We start from the raw sequence: 19,650 nt of genomic DNA, 5'->3' as shown, positions 1-19,650 counted from the left end.
CACTTCCCCCTAAGGTGATTCTGACACTGTGAGGGAATATCCTGCAGAGGGAGTGGTAGTGTCTTATAGATTCCTTCCCCTAGATGGTTATTTTATCAAAAGATAGCTTACTTATTATACAAGTAAAGAAAGTAAAGTAGACCAAGGTATGTAATGAGAAGGAGGTGATTTAGCAGAGGAAGGATGTACCATTCAGAGCTGTTGCTCCAATCTCATGGATTAGGTGATAATATTATGAAAGTTAATTATAGGAACGTTCATGAATGCCATTGTTTGTTTTTTAATGTGCAGTAGAGTTTGAGAAGTCACAACATGACTTGGAAGTTCAGAGGACTGTGATGAAGAAAGAAAAGGAACTTCTGGAACAGAGATTGTCACAGACTGAGCAAGAAGCTCAGTTGTCACTAAATAACCAAGCGCTGGTCCACAAGGAGGTCTTAGAACGTCTAAAGAAGGATAAAGTAAGCACTCAACATAAGTATAATGATAGACTCCAATGGAGTCCTTAAGCCAATTTCAGTGGCTTTGCTGTCTGATCATTTGTTTTCCAGGAATATCAGTTATAGCAGATTTAGAACTGCTACAGGTCAACCCATATCTGTCTACCTCAGAGTTCAGTGTGAGATATTTCTTCAGCTTAATCATGCAGGCTGAGAATAAAGAATATTTGTGTCTCACTTCTATAGGCCCTTGTACTTTTTGTTTGATTTGTTGTTGTTTGTGTGCTTGTTGTTCCCTTTGGTATTCAGTGTAAAATCTAGTTTAGATTTATGCTAAATTTCTTCATTTATGGCAAAATGGACACTATTTTTCACTGGTTTTTCAGAATTATGCTTGTAAAGTTTATTTATTGAAGAAAAACAAGCTTTTGACCCTGCAAGAAAGACCTTTCCTGTAATGTGAGAGCTTCCATAAAGCAGGACTTTGCTTTTGATAATAATTTTATCTTGATTTTTCTGAGATAAAAGAAATTCCCCAAATATTCCTTGGAAATACAGTTTGTGATTAAAATAGTAAGACTGTTTGGCTACTTTCACCATAGTGGAGAATGGAGATTAATTGGTCAGTTGAATAGAATGGCAGTTGTAAGCACATTCTCATGACAAGATCCCAATGTAGGTTGCTATGGTGTGGGAGACTTATATTTGAGTCTTTAGTCTGTTGAGGCTAAAATTGTGGCAATATGTTCCTGGACTCTGAGAGGAGGAAGGGAATAAGAGGGAAAAAAGGGTTAGCTCTTATTCAACCAAATTATGTCCAAAAGAAGGAGATTTGGCAGGGAGCTCCAATACAGCTCTCAGTTTACTTGTAGAACCAGGGTGAGGGAAAGGTTATGTAGTATCTGAATACTTCTAGTGATAGTCCTGTATCTCTGTTTACCCAGGAAAACCTACACAAGACACTGACAGAAGAGAAGGAGGAAGCAGTACATAGACTACAGCAAGAGAAAGAAGAGTTAACTTCAAAATATGAAGTAGAGAAAAGAGAACTTACTAAGGAAATCTTTTGTCTACAGGAGGAAAGGGACAAAAGTCTTCTGCTGGTAGAGAATGAAAAGCAAAAGGTAAAGAAGCAAGAAAAGAACTAAGGAGAGAGATAACATAAGAACATAAGAACTGCCTTCTCCGGATCAAACCTTAGGTCCATCAAGTCCGGCGATCTGCTCACGCGGAGGCCCAGCCAGGTGTAACCTGGCTAAAACTTAGTCACCCATATCCTTCTATGCATCTTTCGAGGAGATGTGCATCTAACTTGCTCTTAAATCCTAGAACAGTGGGTTCCGCAGCAACCTTCACCGGGAGAGCGATCCAGGTGTCCACCACTCGCTGCGTGAAGCAGAACTTCCTGGCATTTGTCCTGGGCTTGTCCCCCCTCAGCTTCAGTCCATGACCTTTTGTCCTGGTCACATTTGACATCGTAAATAACTTTTTATCCTGCTCTATCATGTCGATTCCTTTTATTATTTTAAAAATCTCAATCAGATCCCCTCGCAGTCTCCTCTTCTCAAGGGAGAATAGTCCCAGTTTTTTAAGTCGTTCTTTGTAATTCAAGTTCTCCGTACCTTTGACTAGCTTCGTTGCTCGCCTCTGTACCCTCTCCAGCAGTTTTATATCCTTCTTTAGGTAGGGAGACCAGTGTTGGACACAGTATTCCAAGTGTGGTCTGACCATTGCTCTATAAAGCGGCATTATGACCCTCTCCGATCTTGTGATTCCCTTCTTTATCATGCCCAACATTCTATTTGCTTTCTTTGCCGCTGCCGTGCATTGTGCTGGCGGTTTCAGGGTTTTATCTATCAGTACCCCCAGGTCCTTTTCTTGTTCGCTCTTACCCAGAGTTGCACCTGACATTCTATACTTGTGCTCCTTGTTCTTTCTGCCCAAATCCATTACCTTGCATTTTTCCACATTAAGAACATAAGCAGTGCCTCTGCCGGGTCAGACCAGAGGTCCATCCCGCCCAGCAGTCCGCTCCCGCGGCGGCCCAACAGGTCATGACCTGCCTTAATCACCAGAAGGGGCCCCCTTGCCCCCTAGGTTTCTCATCGAAGTCGTATCTTCCCATCAATGTCCTAACCCTCCGGCCTTGCACCTGCACGACCTGGTGAGCTGTCTAAACTTATGCAACACCCCAGCACCTCCCTCAGTACCCCACGATCCCCTTTTCCCTCAGGAATCTGTCCAATCCCTGTTTGAATCCCTGTACTGTACTCTGCCAGATCACTTCCTCCGGGAGCACATTCCATTTGTCCACGACCCTTTGGGTGAAGAAAAACTTCCTTGCATTTGATTTGAACCTATCTCCCTTCAGTTTCTCTGAGTGCCCCTGTCGTCCCTTTTAGTCTGAAGAACCTGTCCCTGTCCACCCTCTCTATGCCCCTAAGTATTTTGAAGGTCTCTATCATATCCCCCCTGAGCCTCCTCTTTTCCAGAGAGAAGAGCCCCAGTTTATCCAGCCTCTCGGCATATGGACAGTTTTCCAGCCCTCTTACCAGTTTCGTAGCCCTCCTTTGGACTCTCTCAAGAACTGCCATGTCCTTCTTAAGGTGCGGCGACCAATATTGAACGCAGTATTCCAGATGTGGGCGCACCATTGCTCGATACAGCGGCATGATGACTTCCCGCGTCCTGATTGATATGCCCCTCTTGATGATGCCCAGCATCCTGTTGGCTTTCTTCGAGGCTGCTGCACACTGTGCGGATGGTTTCATGGATGGATCCACTAGCACACCCAAGTCTCTCTCAAGTCCGGTGTCTTCCAGCAATCTCCCCCCCATTTTATACTCGAACAACGGGTTCTTTTTCCCTATGTGCATGACCTTGCATTTATCTACGTTAAAGCGCATTTGCCATTTGTTTGCCCAGGCCTCCAGCTTATCGAGGTCCCTTTGCAGTTCCTCACACTCCTCCCTGGTCCTAACTCTGGCGCAGAGTTTGGTATCGTCTGCAAATTTTATAACCTCACACTTTGCCTCCGTTTCCAGGTCATTGATAAATATGTTGAAGAGAAGCGGCCCCAGCACCGATCCCTGCGGCACACCGCTCGTGACTCCCCGCCAGTCAGAATATTGGCCCTTTACTCCGACCCTCTGTAGTCTACCTGACAGCCACTGCTTGATCCATCTGTGTACATCCCCGCCCACCCCGTGGTTCCACAGCTTCCTAAGCAGCCTTTCATGTGGCACTTTGTCAAAGGCCTTTTGAAAATCGAGGTAAATGATGTCTATGGGTTCCCCTTTGTCCACCTGACTGCTTATTCCCTCAAAGAAGTACAGAAGGTTTGTCAGGCACGACCTTCCCTTACAGAATCCATGCTGGCTTGTCCGCAGTAGGCCATTTTTCTCGATGTGCTCGCAAATGCTGTCCTTGATCATTGCTTCCACCATCTTCCCTATAACTGAAGTCAGGCTCACCGGCCTGTAGTTCCCGGGGTCACCTCTCGATCCCTTCTTAAAGATAGGTGTGACATTCGCCAGTTTCCAGTCCTCTGGTACCTCTCCAGTTTTCAAGGATAGGTTGCAAACATGCTGGATTGCGCCCGCTATTTCCTGACTTAGTTCCTTTAGAACCCTTGGGTGGATCCCGTCCGGTCCCGGTGATTTGCTGCTTTTCAGTCTGTCAATCTGCTTGAGGACATCCTCCCGACTTACCTCTATATGCCCCAATCTTTTGGCCTGCTCCCCACTCATGAGCTCCTCTGAGTCCGGTATATTGGACGTGTCCTCGCTCGTGAAGACCGACGAGAAGAACGTGTTCAACCTCTCAGCTACCTCTTTATCCTCCTTAATCACTCCCTTCCTATCCCCATCATCCAATGGCCCCACCTCCTCTCTCACTGGTTGCTTCCCCTTTACGTAACTGAAGAATGCCTTGAAGTTTTTCGCCTCCCTGGCCAGCCCCTCCTCGTATTTCCCTTTTGCTTTTCTAACCTCTCGGTGGCATTCCTTTTGGCATTTCCTGTGCTCCTGGTGATTTTCCTCCGTTGGATCCCTCTTCCATTTCCGGAAGGACACTTTCTTGTCACTGATTGCCCTCTTTACTTCAGGTGTCATCCAAACCGGGTCTTTTGACCGCTTGTTCTTGCGGCCTTTCCTGAAACTGGGGTTGTACAGTTTTTGCGCTTCCTGCAGTGTGTCCCTGAGAAGGGTCCAGGTGCTCCCTACAGTCTCCATCCTAAAGCTGTTCCTGAGCTTCCTCCCCACCATTTTCCTCATAGCAACATAGTTCCCTTTCCTGAAGTTGAGCGCAGTCGTTGCGGTCCTCCCCACTATGGGTGACCCCCTTTCTAATGTGAATCTGATCACGTTGTGATCACTGTTGCCTAGTGTTCCTCCCACTTCTACCCCTCTTGCAGGCCCCCCTAATCCGTTAAGGATGAGGTCAAGAGTAGCACCCCCTCGCGTCGGTTCCTTGACTAGTTGCTCCATGAAGCAGTCCCTCACAGCTTCTACGAATCCTGCTTCCCTCGAGGAGTTGGAGTGTCCCGTACTCCAGTCTATCCCCGGGTAGTTGAAGTCCCCCATCACTGTTACACTTCCAGTCCTGCATTCCTGTCTCAGTTCTGCTTCCAAGTCGTGTCCTATTGTTTCTGACGCACCAGGCGGGCGATAATACAGCCCCAGCTTTATGTCTGCACTCTTCTTTCCCGGCAATTTGACCCATAGCGATTCTAGCTACTCTGCCTTTGTTGCCGTATCGATCCCAATCGAGTAGATATAGTCCTTTATATACAGCGCTATGCCTCCCCCCTTCTTATGGGTCCTGACCCTCCTGTAGAGCTTGTACCCTGGCAGCGCCACATCCCATTGATTTTCCTCTGTCCACCAGGTTTCTGTAATTCCTATTATATCCAGGTCCTCCCCCTTGGCCATGACTTCCAGTTCACCCATCTTAGTCATGAGGCTTCTTGCATTTGCGTATAAGCACTGTAGGTCCCGGTGTTTGTCCTCCACCTCTGCCTTTACCTGGGCCGCCTTCCCTTGGGTCTCGGGCCGTTTTCCCACTCCTGGTGCCTCTGCTGTGCCCTCCGCCTTTACCCTCGCAACTCTCTTCCTCCCCATGTCCCCTCCACCCCACCTCCCCACTTTTCCCCGGGGAGTACCAGCCCCCTCCCGTGCTATCGTCCCCTGGGCCTTGGTTTGTTCCCCCTTGCCTTGTGGCTCCCCTTTGCCCTGTGGCTCCACCTTATTGCCTTCTGTTTGCACCCTGGTGCCATCTTGTCCTCCTGAATCCCCTGTTTTCCCCTTCCCCTTAGGCTTCTCCCAGCAAGTTGCTGTTACCTGGTGTTTCCCTCGCTGTCTGATCGCGAGTTCCATCGGACCCCCGTCCTCCTCCCTGCAGTCAGCCCGTTCAGCATCTTTTCTGGATACTGCTGTCCGAAGCGTCATCAGGTCAGCTGTCGGCTTTCCCCCTCTCTGTAGTTTAAAGCCCTCTCGATCTCCTTCTTTACGTTGGCTGCTAGTATTCTTGTTCCCGCCGTGCTCAGGTGCAGACCATCCTGCCTGTAGAGCTTGCTCTTTCCCCAGAAGGACGACCAGTTCCTCACAAAGTGGAAGCTCTCCTCCTTGCACCACCTCCTCAGCCACGCATTCACCTCCTGGAGCTCGGCCTGCCTCCTTGCATCTGCCCTCGGGACCGGCAGGATCTCTGAGAATGCTATCCTCTGTGACCTCTGTTTCAGCTTCCTTCCCAGGACCCTGAACTGGTCTGTTAGCGCAGGCATGCTGAAATTCCTCCGGCTCACATCATTTGTTCCGACGTGGACAATTACTGCTGTCTCCTCCGTTTCGGCTCCGTCCAAGATCCTCTCGATTCTGTCGGCAATGTCCTTTGTCCTGGCCCCAGGGAGACATGTCACTAGCCGGTCCTCTCGACCTCCGGCTACGTGACTGTCCACCTCCCTCAGGATCGAGTCTCCCACAACAATTGCAGTCTTTCCCTTCCTCAAGAGCCTCCTCTACCTCAGGTCCGTGTCCATGGTGAATCTGGGCGCTCCTCCCTCGGGGTCCTTGGCCTCCTCTGCCCTCCTGGCCTCTCCACTGGCCTCTCCACTAGGTCCATCCTCCGGTGGGTCCTGGCTCTCGTCTGATGACACCTGTCTGAGTTGCTGCTGGTTCTGCTCCTCGACCCTCCTGTAGCTCTCCTCGATGAATCTCTCATCTGCCATTTCTCTGCCCATTTCTCTAACTGGCTCAAATCTCTCTGTAGTTCCTTGCTGTCTTTTTGTGATCTGATTGCCTGACATAACTTTGTGTCATCTGCAAACTTGATGATTTCACTGGATGTTCCTTCTAGGTCATTGATGAAAATATTAAAAAAGATGGGCCCAAGAACCAAGCCCTGGGGCACACTGCTAGTTACTTTCTCCCAGTCTGAGAGCTTCCCATTTATGCCCACCCTCTGCATTCTGTTTTCCAGCCATTTGCCTATCCACCTTAGTAGGTCTCCCTCTATCCCGTGGCTTTGTAATTTTCTGAGAAGCCTTTCGTGTGGAACTTTATCCAACGCTTTCTGGAACTCCAAGTATATTATGTCCACTGGTTCCCTGTTATCGATTTGTTTGTTTACTGTTTCAAAGAATTGTAGTAAATTCGTCAAGCATGACTTCCCTTTCCTGAAGCCATGTTGACTGGCTCTCATCAGGTCATGTGTATCCAAGTGCTGGACTATGCTATCTTTGATCAGTGCTTCAACCATTTTTCCAGGGACAGACGTAAGACTCACTGGTCTGTAGTTGCCCGGTTCTCCTCTTCATCCTTTTTTGAAAACTGGGGTGACATTTGCTATCTTCCAGTCGTCCAGTATCTAATTGACAGGTTAGCAAGGTTTTGCAGTAGTTCTCCGATTTCTACCTTCAGTTCCTTTAATACTCTCGGGTGAATTCCATCCGGTCCAGGGGATTTGTCACTTTTAAGTTTGTCGATCTGGTAATATATCTGGTCCAAATCCACTTCTGCTGTGGTGAGGCTGTCCTCTATTTCTCCCTTGAACACTTTCACTGCTTCAGGTATTGATGTAATGTCTTCCTTCGTAAAGACAGACGCAAAGAAGGAGTTCAATCTGTCTGCAATTTGTTTGTCCTCTTTGATGTACCCTTTTCTTCCCTGGTCGTCCAGCGGACCCACTGCCTCTTTTGCAGGTTTTTTCCCTTTAATGTATCTAAAAAAGGGCTTGAAGTTTTTGGTCTCTTGCGCTATTTTCTCCTCATAGACCTTTTTGGCATCCCTCACCGCCTTGTGACATTTCTTCTGATCATCTTTGTGGCTTTTCCAAGCTTTGGTTGTTCTTTCGCATTTCCATTTTTTAAAGGAGTTCTTCTTATCTCTTACGGCATCCTTCACCTCATTAGTAAGCCATGCTGGTTCTCCTTTGCTTTTATTTTTCTGTCCTTTGGATATCTGCGGAATGTAGAGATTTTGTGCTTCCGTGATAGTATTTTTCAGTAGGGACCATGCCTGATCTACCGTTTTAATTGTGTATATCCTTTTCTTGAGCCATTTTTTTACCATGGATCTCATGCTTTCATATCTTCCTTTTTTAAAGTTGAGGGTCGTGGTTAAGGTTTTGATACGTTTCCCCTTCCCAATGTCAAGTTTAAAGTTGATCATGTTGTGATCACTCGTCCCTTGCGGGACCGTGACTTCTACATCTTTAGTCTGACCCGTAATGCCATTTAGGACCAAGTCCAAGGTGGCATTCCCTCTCGTCGGCTCTCCCACCAATTGCTCTAGGAAGCAGTCCCCTACCATTTCTAGGAACTTTATTTCTTTGCCGCAGTTTGAGGTTCTCAGGTTCCAGTCTATCCCAGGAAAGTTGAAGTCTCCCATGATCATTACATTGCCTGTCTTACATCCTTGTTTGATTTCCTATATCATTTCCGAATCTGTCTCCTCCGTCTGTCCTGGGGGTCGATAATAAAGGCCAATTTTTGTGTCAGTACCGTTGTGTCTAGGAATCTTAATCCAGAGGACTCCAGCTTCTCTTTCCCCTCCATCTTCATCTCTCTAACAGATTATTTTCCTTCTTGAACATATAGGGCAATACCTCATCCTTTCTGCCCTGTTCTGTCCCTTCTGTATAGCTTGAATCCCTGCAGTACTGTATCCCATTCATTTTCATCATTCCACTATGTTTCTGTTATGCCAATGATTTCTAGTTTGTCACTTCTTGCTATTGTCTCTAACTCTCCCATTTTGTTTCTCAAGCTCCTAGAATTCATGTACATACATTTAAGTTCCCTTTGTGATCCCTTCTTGGGCTTTCTAAGCTTTGCAGCCCCTACTGTGTCTTTCGTGGTATCTGTCTGTGCTCCTACGTTGTCTCCCTTGTTTGCTTTGTGCTCTTCTCTCCCTATGCCTGAGTAGTTGTCCATAGTTCCTTCTTTGGGGCATTTTGTCACCCGGGCCATCGACTGGTGGTCGACTGTCAGCTTTCCCCTGACCTTTAGTTTAAAGCCTTCTCAATGGCCCTTTTCATGTTGCCTGCCAATACTCTTGCTCCTTCCTTGGTGAGGTGTAATCCGTCTCTTCTGTAGTATCTGTTTCTTCCCCAAAATTCCATCCAGTGGAGAGAAATACATAACAAATAATGCACAGAAAATAAAGGAGAGTGGTGAGCAGTAGTATTGGGATGTGCATGAAAAACATGGGGGAGTTGAGAGGAAAACAGTGGAAAATCCAACAACTACTACAGGAAGTATGACATGGAAAGAAGTAACAGGCACTGCTTGTGGAGATGCTAATAGGTAAGGTTATATAGGAAATAAAATAAAAGCATGATCCTTTCTTGTGTGCAAAATTCTCAGACATAAATTTTCAAAGGTCACTCAAGACTAGAGAATGACACAGGGACAAAGTATGTCCCCGTCCCCACCCCACTGCTGCAAGTTCTGTCCCTGTCTCTGCTCCATCCACACAAGCTTTGTCCTACAGAATGACTGTTTCCTGTGGTAAGCTGTGGCAAACCTGCAGGAATGGGAAAAAATTTGGCTCTTTTGCCGTGGGTTCGGGAATAAGGCTTTTCACAGTAAAGGGCCTTGTTCATGAGGTAAAGGACAACTGTCGCGGGTCGTCTCACTCCTCACCTCCCCTCCCAGCCAGTAGCCCCATCCTGATTGCATGGACAGCAGTCCCCTCCCTCCCAATCGTGGGTCCAAAAGTCTTCACCCCTCTCATGGTCGCAGGTCAAATGGCAAATAACCCTACCCATATCAGGTCAGTCCCTTTGCGCCTTCCACCTTTGTCCTACCAGTGTCGTAGAAGCTTCATTGACCAAAGAGGCAATGTTGCAGGTCTGCTCTGGGACCTTCCTTCGGCTGAGTCCCTCCTTCCGATGTAACTTCTGATGAAACAAAAAGGAGAATGCTGCATGGGAGTGGTATATGGACACAGAAAGAAAATGGCTAGACATGGGGGAGAATAAGAGCACAGAAGGAAGATGCTGGACTTAGGGGGGCATAGAGATATAAATTGATACTGTACACATGGGGAAGGAATCATAGAATGGTGAGATTATGAAGGCAGGGAGATGGGCACAGGGGAAATACTATAAAGGATGTATAGGAGACATAGAGAAGGAAAATGCTGAATATGGGGAAAATCATACACAGAGATGGAAGATGAATGGTGAGCATGAAGAAAGAAAACATATCAAATGGCCAGGAGACCCTGGCAAGTGAGTTAAAAGAATAGGGAGACCAGCACCTGAGACCAACATGATTTGAAGAATAAAATGATGAAATAACAAAAGATATAGCCGATGTTAGACATAACTGAGGACTACAAAGCCCAGACTGTGATTTAGGGTTCTCTCTGACAAGTGGGCAGTTGCCCTAGTTGCACTCCCCTAATACTATTCCTGCCTTATGTGACTGAAATATTCTGTTAGTTTGATTTTGCTATGAAGCATTCTGTAGTAATTTGACTTCAGTTTTCTTGATAGTGGAAGGGATATTTGTGAGGGGAGGAGAGGGGAGACAGGGATTTATTGATCCCTCCTCTGTATTATTTGTGATTTGTAAAATGACAATTGTACAGAATATTGTTCTTTTTATACTTTAATAAAATAAGTTCAATATAAAATCATAACTATTCGAGGCTTGTGCAGATGGGATCAGAAGATTTGCAGGGAGGGAGACTGAGCTCGAAGGGACAGGGCAGGAACATAGCCTGAGCTTATGTGGATAGAGTGGGGACCAAGCTCATGAGGATAGGGACGGGAACAAATTTTTTTCCCTGCGTCATTCTCTACTCTGTCCTTGTCCCCACCCTGCCCCAACAAGCTCAGTATTGACTCCCCTGAACCAGTCACCTATATGTCATAACATACAGGCCACTCACCAAATAACCACAATATAGGGACATTTAGGTTTTTTATTTGCCCAACAAAAACACCTCAGAATCTTATGAAGGCTAGCTATATCCCCTCTGTGTACCTTCAAGGAAGCACTTGTAACAAGAATAACCATTTGGGAAATATTGACATCTTATAAAGATTAATCTGCTTTGCCAAGGACAAAAGGAGGGTGGACCATAGCTCAAGCTGATGGCAGGTGTCGTCCAACAGGCGGCAAACATTGATGTCATATAGATCCTCCACCTTTCTTGGGAGTAGGATGCCCAAATATTGGAAGGACTCCCCGGCCCATCTAAGTGGAAACGAAGGACACCACTCCTGATGTAAAGTATTCCCCGGGAACATAGCCTCTGATTTATCCAGGTTGAGTTTAAAACCGGAAAAATCTCCATATTCGCTCATAATTTCCAATAAAAGGGGCAAATTTGCCAAATGCACTAACACACCATATGCGAAGGCTGCTATTTGAAATTCTTGGTCCCCCAGTCTCACTCCCTGAATCTCCAGATTAACACAAATATCTCTGATAAGGGGATCAAAAGTAAATACAAAGAGCAACGGGGACAATGGGCAGCCCTGCCTGGTGTCCCTGCAGATAGAAAAGGATTCCAAAAGAAGTCCATTAACCCAAAGATGAGCCCTGGGGTTATGATAAAAAGTCTGTATACCCTTCACAAAGTAGCCCTGAAATCCATAAGAATTGGAGGACTGCAAAGAGGAAGTTCCAGCAGACTCAGTCGAAGGCCTTCTCCACATTAAAACTGACTATCAGAGAAGGCCTCCGATCCCTCACTACCTGCTCCATAGCTACTAATAATTGCATCATATTCCACAGTTTCCTACCAAATGGCAGGGTAAAATTTGAGCTCCGTTGGGGCTTGCAATCCAGAGCGATAATATAACTTCCTGAGAGTGGTTTAACTCCCGATTGAGGGTGCTTTTGCAGTGGGAGTGCATGGCGAGTCGCAGGCGGCTGGAGAAGTTTCGATTCAGCAAGACTATGAGTGGTAAACGGACAGTGAAAAATCCAGCGTTGCCTGCAGGGAAAACTAAGATGGCACAGTCTCCGGGACAGATTCAGCAGTCCCCAACTTCGGCCTTACCTGAAGACAGTGCATCGGCACTGAAACAGATGCTGGAGACCTGGTTTCAGGACCTTAAAGCTGAAATGAAAGGGGTCAGAGAGGATGTTAAAACGGCGATGGCAGAACTCCAGGCTGAAGTGGGGGACTTAGGTGGTCGGATTGAGGCCTCGGAACAGCACGTTTCCTGATTAGAGGTGACGGTGAAGGAAACTAAGACTACGATGGTGAAAGAGTTGGCTGACCTGCAGACTCAAATTGAAGATCTGGAAAACAGGTCCCAAAGGAGCAATTTACACTTCAAAGGCATACCGGAAGATGAGCAGCATAAGGATTGTAAGGCAGTGGTGATGCAGTCAGCTGTTGGGGCCTGAGGAGCAGATGGATACTGGAGCTATTATTCTCTTGAGGGCCCTAAGAAGACTGGGAACAGGCCAGCCAGGTGCACCCAAAGATGTCATTGCATGTTTTGGAGACTATTTGGTTAAAGAAAAAATTTACAAGCCGCAAGGAAAAGACCGCAATTTCAATGGCACGGACTCACGGTTGGAATCTTTCAAGATTTGGCTTTCTCCACCTTGCAAAAGCGTTGGACTTTCAAGGAAGTGACTCAAGTGTTGTGAGCAGAGGGCCATCATTATCGCTGGCTGTTCCCATTTGGAGTATGGATGACAGTGAATGGCAAGTTGTGCAAGGTGGACACTGTGGGAGATGCTTGGCTGGCATTGAAGGACTTAGGTTGTAATAATTTGCCCTCTGTACCGGCGGTGGTGACCCCTATGAAAGGGGGCAGATCAGTGGAGGCCTGGTGCACAGTTACCTGTGCCACTAAAATGTCGACCTCGATGGAGACCTGAGTGGTGGATAGTATCTTGGGGGGACTACTCTTGATGCTCCTGACGTTGTGGATATGCGGTATCAGTCCCTGTTTGTGGACAATTGACTTTGGGGACTTTGTTGTATGGTGTATAGCGAGCGGGGGAGGGGATTGAAAGAGATGGCTATATTGTCATTTCAGGGGTGGTATGTGTGCTGGGTACATGTCAAGGGCATGTGTGGTTAGGAGGGATGTATGGTGTGAGAGGGAGCACTTAAAGAGGGTTTTCTTGGGGACTGAATGTGTGAAATGGGGTTTGAATTCGGGCTGGGCTGTTTGAGTGCTGTTAGGGGGGCTGTGGGTCAAGTGTTTTGGAATTATGGTTTGGGAGATACTGAAATGTTATTGTGGGATATGAACAGTTGGGAAGGATGGGGAGTCAGATGCCTTTTGGGGGAGACTTCATTTTATCTCATTGGCTGATCTGGAACCTACTAGATGAGCATGTGTGGGGGGAGGGGGGAGGGGGTGTTGGGGAACATTAACAATTCAGTGGGGGGGGGGGGGGGGATAAAGGGGACCGGGAAGGATCGGGAATTACTTAGGATCAGGTCATGGAATGTCAATGGGTTGAACATTCCAGGGAAGAGGAGTGTTGTTTACAGGGAAATGAAGAGAATGGGTTGGGACATATGCATGTTACAAGAGACACATTTGAGGCCCAGGGATGAAGCTTTTTTTTAGAATCCTGCATATGAACATAGTTGGACACATCAGGGACAGAATACTACTAAAAAAAATGGGTGGGATTGCGGTCTTGGTGAAACAGGGACTGGGATTGGTAATAGACTAGGTATATAGGGATCCTCATGGGAGATGTTTGGCTTTGAGGGGGAAATTACAAGGGCAACTGGTGACACTAGTGAACATCTATGGTCCCAATGTTGATCAGGTTAAGTTTTATCGTCAATTGCAGGATGAGTTGTTGCAGTTTATTCAGGGGGTGGTGTTCATGGGGGGGGGGGGGTAAATGTAATACCGGACGGGAGATTGGATCATTCCAAGGGAGGTAGGGAATACCTGCACATTTCGGACTTTCATGCATACATTGGGGTTGGTGGATTGTTGGCGCCTTCTGCATGGGACTCAGTGAAATTATACTCGTTATTCTCATGCTCAACATACTTATACTCACATAGATGGGCTCTGGGTTCATAGAACTCAATGGGGTAAGATAAGGGAGGCTGAAATTGGGGTTATTCAAGTCTTGGACCATGCCCCAGTGTCAGTGGATTGTGCAGGTGTGGTGGCAGGGGAAGATATTCGTTAATGGAGACTTAATGACTCACTGCTTATCGCACCTGAGGTGGTGGCTGAGGTCCTTCAAAGTATAGATACTTATTTGGAGTTTAATGACACGGGGGAAGTGTCTGATGGGATCCTATGGGATGCATTGAAAACAGTGTTGTGGGGAGTTTTTATAAAGCGAGGAGCCAGATTTAACCATCGTAGAGCACGAGTTCAGTTATGTTTGCGTGAACATCTTATCTCGAGTTGGATCATACGCGATCCCCGGATCCTTAGACGTTGGCACAACTATGTAAGGTAAGGGGAGAGTTGACTCAGCTCCAGATGGAAGAATATAACCACATGCGTGAACAGTTTCAGTCTAACCTATATGAGCATAGTAATAAGTGCAGTGCCCAGTTGGCTCGCTATATTAAAATAAAACAGACGAAAGTTTCTATTGCAACCATATGAGATAGGAGGGGGATCCTGCAAGTCACGGATGCGGATATTGACAAATCCTTTCTGGATTACTATCATCACCTATATAGCGATGGAGGGGACGGGGGAGCTAGGGAGGTAACTAGTTTCTTGGAAAAGGTGTGTTTGCCGGTCCTGTCTCCAGACGACCAAGCGCAGCTTAATGCACCATTCACGTTGGGGGAAGTTTTGGGTGTCATTAGGGAAGCCAAGCCTGGGAAATCACCTGGATTGGAAGGTTATACGAGCTGATTCTATAAGAAGTTTGGGGAACAGGTGGGTCCCTTGTTGGTACGCATAGTGAAAGGGGTTCAGAAGGGGGGGTCTCTTACATGGTACAATGGGAGAGGCGGGTATTGCGATTCTTTAAAAGCCTGGGAGAGACCTGTTAAATTGCAGATCTTATAGACCTATTTCCCTGTTGAATGTTGATGCCAAAATTATTGCTACGGTTTTGGCTTTACGTTTGGGAAAGTTACTCCCTAGGGTGATCAATATGGATCAATCTGGGTTTATTCAATGGAGGCAGGTGGGTGATAATATTTGATGTACTTTGCATTTGATGTAGAAAGTGAAGCAGGGACAGGATCCCGTGGTTTTGATGGCAGTCGATGCAAAGAAGGTCTTTGACCGGGTATCTTGGGAGTTCTTGTGGGCGGTGATGGTAAAAATGGGAATGGGGGGCCGTTTAGTGAGTGAGTCCAAGCATATCATGCCCCTAGAGCAGGGGTAAGGAACTCCGGTCCTCGAGAGCTGTATTCCAGTCGGGTTTTCAGGATTTCCCCAATGAATATGCATTGAAAGCAGTGCATGCAAATAGATCTCATGCATATTACATAAGAACATAAGAAACGCCTTCACCGGATCAGACCTAGGTCCATCTTGTCCGGCGATCCGCACACGCGGAGGCCCAGTTAGGTGCTCCCTGTTGGAGACCCGGATTTCCCGTATCCCCCGATATGATTTGCAAGAAGGTGTGCATCCAACTTGCGCTTGAAACCCTGAACACTAGTCTCCGCCACAAGCTCCTCTGGGAGAGCATTCCAAGCGCTCACCACTCGCTATGTGAAACATAACTTCCTGACATTTGTCCTGAACCTGCTGCCACACAGTTTCAGGCTATGACCTCTTGTCCGTGTCACATCTGAAAATGTCAGTAATGCTTCTTCCTGGTCTATTATGTCAAATCCTTTTAATATTTTAAAAGTCTCTATCAAATCCCCTCTCAATCTTCTCTTTTCGAGGGTGAACAGTCCCAGTTTTCTGAGGCGTTCCTGGTAGCTCAAATTCTCCATACCTTTGACTAGTTTCGTGGCTCGCCTCTGCACCCTCTCCAGCAGAGTTATATCTTTCTTGAGGTATGGAGACCAGTACTGGACACAGTATTCTAAGTGTGGTCTGACCATTGCTCTGTAAAGTGGCATTATGACGTCCTCCGACCTACTCGTGATCCCCTTTTTAATCATGCCCATCATCCTGTTTGCTTTCTTTGCTGCCGCCGCGCATTGAGCCGATGGTTTCATTGGGGAAATCCTGAAAACCAGACTGGAATACGGCTCTCGAGGACCGGAGTTCCCTACCCCTGCCCTAGAGTGTGTTTTCGGATTATTCAAGCTTACACTGATTTATTTTCAATTTTACGAGGCACTAGGCAGGGATGTCCATTATCCCCCTTGCTCTTTGCATTATCTATAGAACCATTGGTGCTTATGATACGGCATCATCTGTGATTGAAGGGGATTTTGGTAGGAGGGATGGAACATCATATAGCTCTCTTTGCTGATGATATTCTCCTGTATTTAGTAGATCCGGAAAGTACAGTACCTCAATTGTTGCATATTTTTGAGGAGTATGGGAATGCATCTGGCTTTAAGATCAATTTAGATAAAACTGAACTGATGAATCTTACCCTGAGGAAGTCCGGGGTTCATGCACTTAAATATAAGTTCCCCTTTAAGTGGGTGTCTAAGGGCATTAAATATTTGGGTATCTATTTGCCTTGTGATATGACTTGTTTATATGAGGTTAATTATGGGCTGGTTCTCCGGAAGATCCGGTTGGATCTTCAACGCTGGCATGGGCTTTGGCTCTCCTGGGGGGGTGGGGGCATATAGCAGTGCTTCAAATGAATGTTTTACCAGGGTTACTATTTTTGTTTCAGACCTTGCCTGTTCCCATTCCAGTCCGGACGTTTAAGATGTTACAAGCAGAATTTCGGGATTTTATCTGGCAGAATAAAACGCCTAGAATTTCTCAGATGGTGATGTGGGTAGATAGAGCTTGGGGTGGGAAAGGGGTTCCTAATCTCCAATGGTACTATCAAGCTGCGCAGTTGAAGATGTTATTGGAGTGGGAACTGGGTTTTCACAAGTGAGGAGTGATGTTGGAACAGTCGTTTGTATCACAGGGTAGATTGGCTACTAGGCTTTGGTCTTCTCAGCCTGCTTAGCAATGGGCATTGGAGACTGATAACCCTTATATTTTACTTCTGATCAAGCTGTGGGATAACATGAAAAAAACTTGTAATAATGGGCTGGGGTTTTCCAAATTAGCTTCTTTGAGGGAGGAACCACAATTTTTAGTGGGTAATAAGCAATTGTTCTTTATCAGCGGCCGAGTAGGTCAAACTGAATGTCCTCCATTGTTTACCCAGAAGACCTTCCAACCAGAGAATCTCCCTGTCACGCGCTCGTTTTTTTGTGGCTAGAATAACTGATGATAAGGCCCCGCAGCACTGCCCCATCACTGGCCCCGTCACTGGCCCCATCACTGCTCCTAGTCCACCCACACCATAGCGTGATCCAATATCTTCCCTGCTCCAATCTCCAACTCCAGTACTTTCAACAACATGGGTGGTGCATTAGAACATAGCCTAACCTAGACTGAGTGGAGTGAGCCCTCGAAAGATGTGTGTAAGCACACTCAACCGGGTATAAGAAACACCAGACATCCTGGAGCCCCAAAGCCGCATGGAGATGCAGAAGTCGTCTCTTTCCTAAGAAAGTCACCGAGCCCTCCAATTTAGACCGATCCATGGAATTAAAATCGCCCCCCAGAGTCAGATGAGTAGTGTCAAACCATTAAAGGGCAGACATTACTTTCTTATTGAACCCTGGATCATTAATATTGGGGGCATATACATTTCCAACCACCAAAGAGACTCCAGGCAATGTAACCTGGCACAAGACTAAAGACCGTCCAGATCAGTCCAGGTACGATCTACCTGAGAAATCAGTCCCTTTTTAAACAAAATCACAACTCCACCCTTTTTCCCCCGGGCCACAGATGCCATCAAGTGACCCACCCACCAGGATTTCAATTTAGCATATTCTAGGTCTCCCAAGTTTGTTTCTTGTAGCAAAGCGATATCTGCTTTATGGTGTTGTATAGCCCTCAAAATCTTTGATCTTTTGATAAGAAACAATATGCCCCCCTCCACACACACACACATTCCAAATAATCAACCAGACCACTATCTCCCATCACACCATTGGGTAAATTACAGTCCAAAATCTTCAAAAGTGACAGAAGGGGAACCGTTCTGGTTGCTGCTCCCTCCCCTCTCCTCCTGCTATGTTGAGAAACACCAGGAGCCCTACAAATGAAAAGGGCCATAGAAAAGCCCAGATAGAACAGAAAAAGAAAGACCTGGAAAACCTCATATTCAGCCAGAGCTGTCCATCCCCCATCCCCCAGCCCCAAAATCCCATCCCATCCCCTCCCCCCTCCCCATCCCTTCTCCTCCCTGAAGCCACCCCAAAAAACAAAAATAAAACATTCTCCTATGTGCATTACTTCCTGCGGAGCCCAAACTCTCCACCCCCCCCCTTATATAGTGCAATATCCCCTCATTCATCCCCCCAGTCAACCATACCCTCAACCAAGCAGCATACATCAGAGAGATAAAAACGGATATCCATATAGCAGAGATATAAACAACAAAATATCAAAGTGTCCAAAGATAAGCACATCCACATGGCTGCTGGAGGCATAATCCAAATGCGAACATGATCAGCCACGACCAGAGTCCAGTGGTCCCCTCATCTGGATCCCCAGCTGTTCAGTGGTCCAAATTACTCCCCATCTCTCCGAACAGCAGAAGACAGAGCATACACAAGTGTAGAACTATCCGGAGAGAAACACAAATGGATTTTCAAGTATTTTCATCAGTGAATGCAAAGAGAGTCCACCAGCCACATACCACCAGCTAAATATTAGGTTGTTGTGGTAGTGTTCAAAACGTGTAATGTAATTTATTAGAATTAAAGAGCTGTGCCTTACCATCCTTCATAATTTTCAATTTAGCTGGATAGAGTAGACTAAATCGTATTTTCTGTTCCACCAATTTGAAGCAGACTGGAACAAAGGCTTTCCATGCTGTAAATACTGTGGCAGAGTAGTCTTGGAAGCATAGTATAGTTTTCTGCTGATAGGTCAGTTTCTTCCCGGAGTATAGCGCTTTAAGAATTCACGAGCAGTGTTCCAGCCCTTTTACCATTTTCGTTGCTCTCCTTTGGAATCTCTCAAGTACCGCCATGTCCTTCTTGGTCGCCGCACCTCAAGAAGGACATGGCGGTACTTGAGAGAGTCCAAAGGAGAGCAACGAAAATGGTAAAAGGGCTGGAACACTGCTCGTACGCCGAGAGGCTGGATAGGCTGGGGCTCTTCTCTCTGGAGAAAAGGAGACTCAGGGGAGATATGATAGAGACCTTCAAGATCATGAGGGGCATAGAGAGGGTGGATAGGGACAGATTGTTCAGACTGAAGGGGACAGCAAATACGAGGGGGCATTCTGAGAAACTGAAGGGAGACAGGTTCAAAACAAATGCAAGGAAGTTTTTTTTCACCCAAAGGGTCGTGGACACTTGGAATGCGCTACCGGAGGAAGTGATCAGGCAGGGATTCAAGCAGGGATTGGATGGATTCCTGAGGGATAGAGGGATCGTGGGATACTGAGGGAGGAGCTGGGATGTAACACGGGTGTAGGAAGTTAACCAGGAAACGAGTAAACCAACCTGGTCGTGCATGTGTAGACCGGAGGGCTAGGACTTCGATAGGAAGGCAGGACTTAAATGGGAAACCAAGGTGGCAGGGGAGCCCCTTCTGATGATTCAGACAGGTCTTGACCTGT

The 19,650-nt window shown here is 46.6% G+C and overlaps 1 protein-coding gene across 5 annotated transcripts in view; it reads left to right on the top strand.

Moving 5' to 3' along the window:
• The window catches only part of CROCC2 (ciliary rootlet coiled-coil, rootletin family member 2), a 993,480-nt gene that overhangs the window by 600,676 nt on the left and 373,154 nt on the right, over positions 1 to 19,650 (top strand). For all 5 annotated transcript variants that reach the window (XM_033959482.1, XM_033959484.1, XM_033959480.1 and 2 more), the window contains 2 exons: positions 292 to 461; positions 1,385 to 1,564. In XM_033959482.1, coding sequence (XP_033815373.1) covers positions 292 to 461; positions 1,385 to 1,564 — 350 coding nt within the window. The remainder of the gene's footprint in view (positions 1 to 291; positions 462 to 1,384; positions 1,565 to 19,650) is intronic.

Source organism: Geotrypetes seraphini, chromosome 9 (assembly GCF_902459505.1).
Source record: "Geotrypetes seraphini chromosome 9, aGeoSer1.1, whole genome shotgun sequence".
NCBI lineage: Eukaryota > Metazoa > Chordata > Amphibia > Gymnophiona > Dermophiidae > Geotrypetes > Geotrypetes seraphini.
Note: the sequence above shows the minus strand (reverse complement) of the source record. Positions and strands in the feature narration are given on the sequence as shown.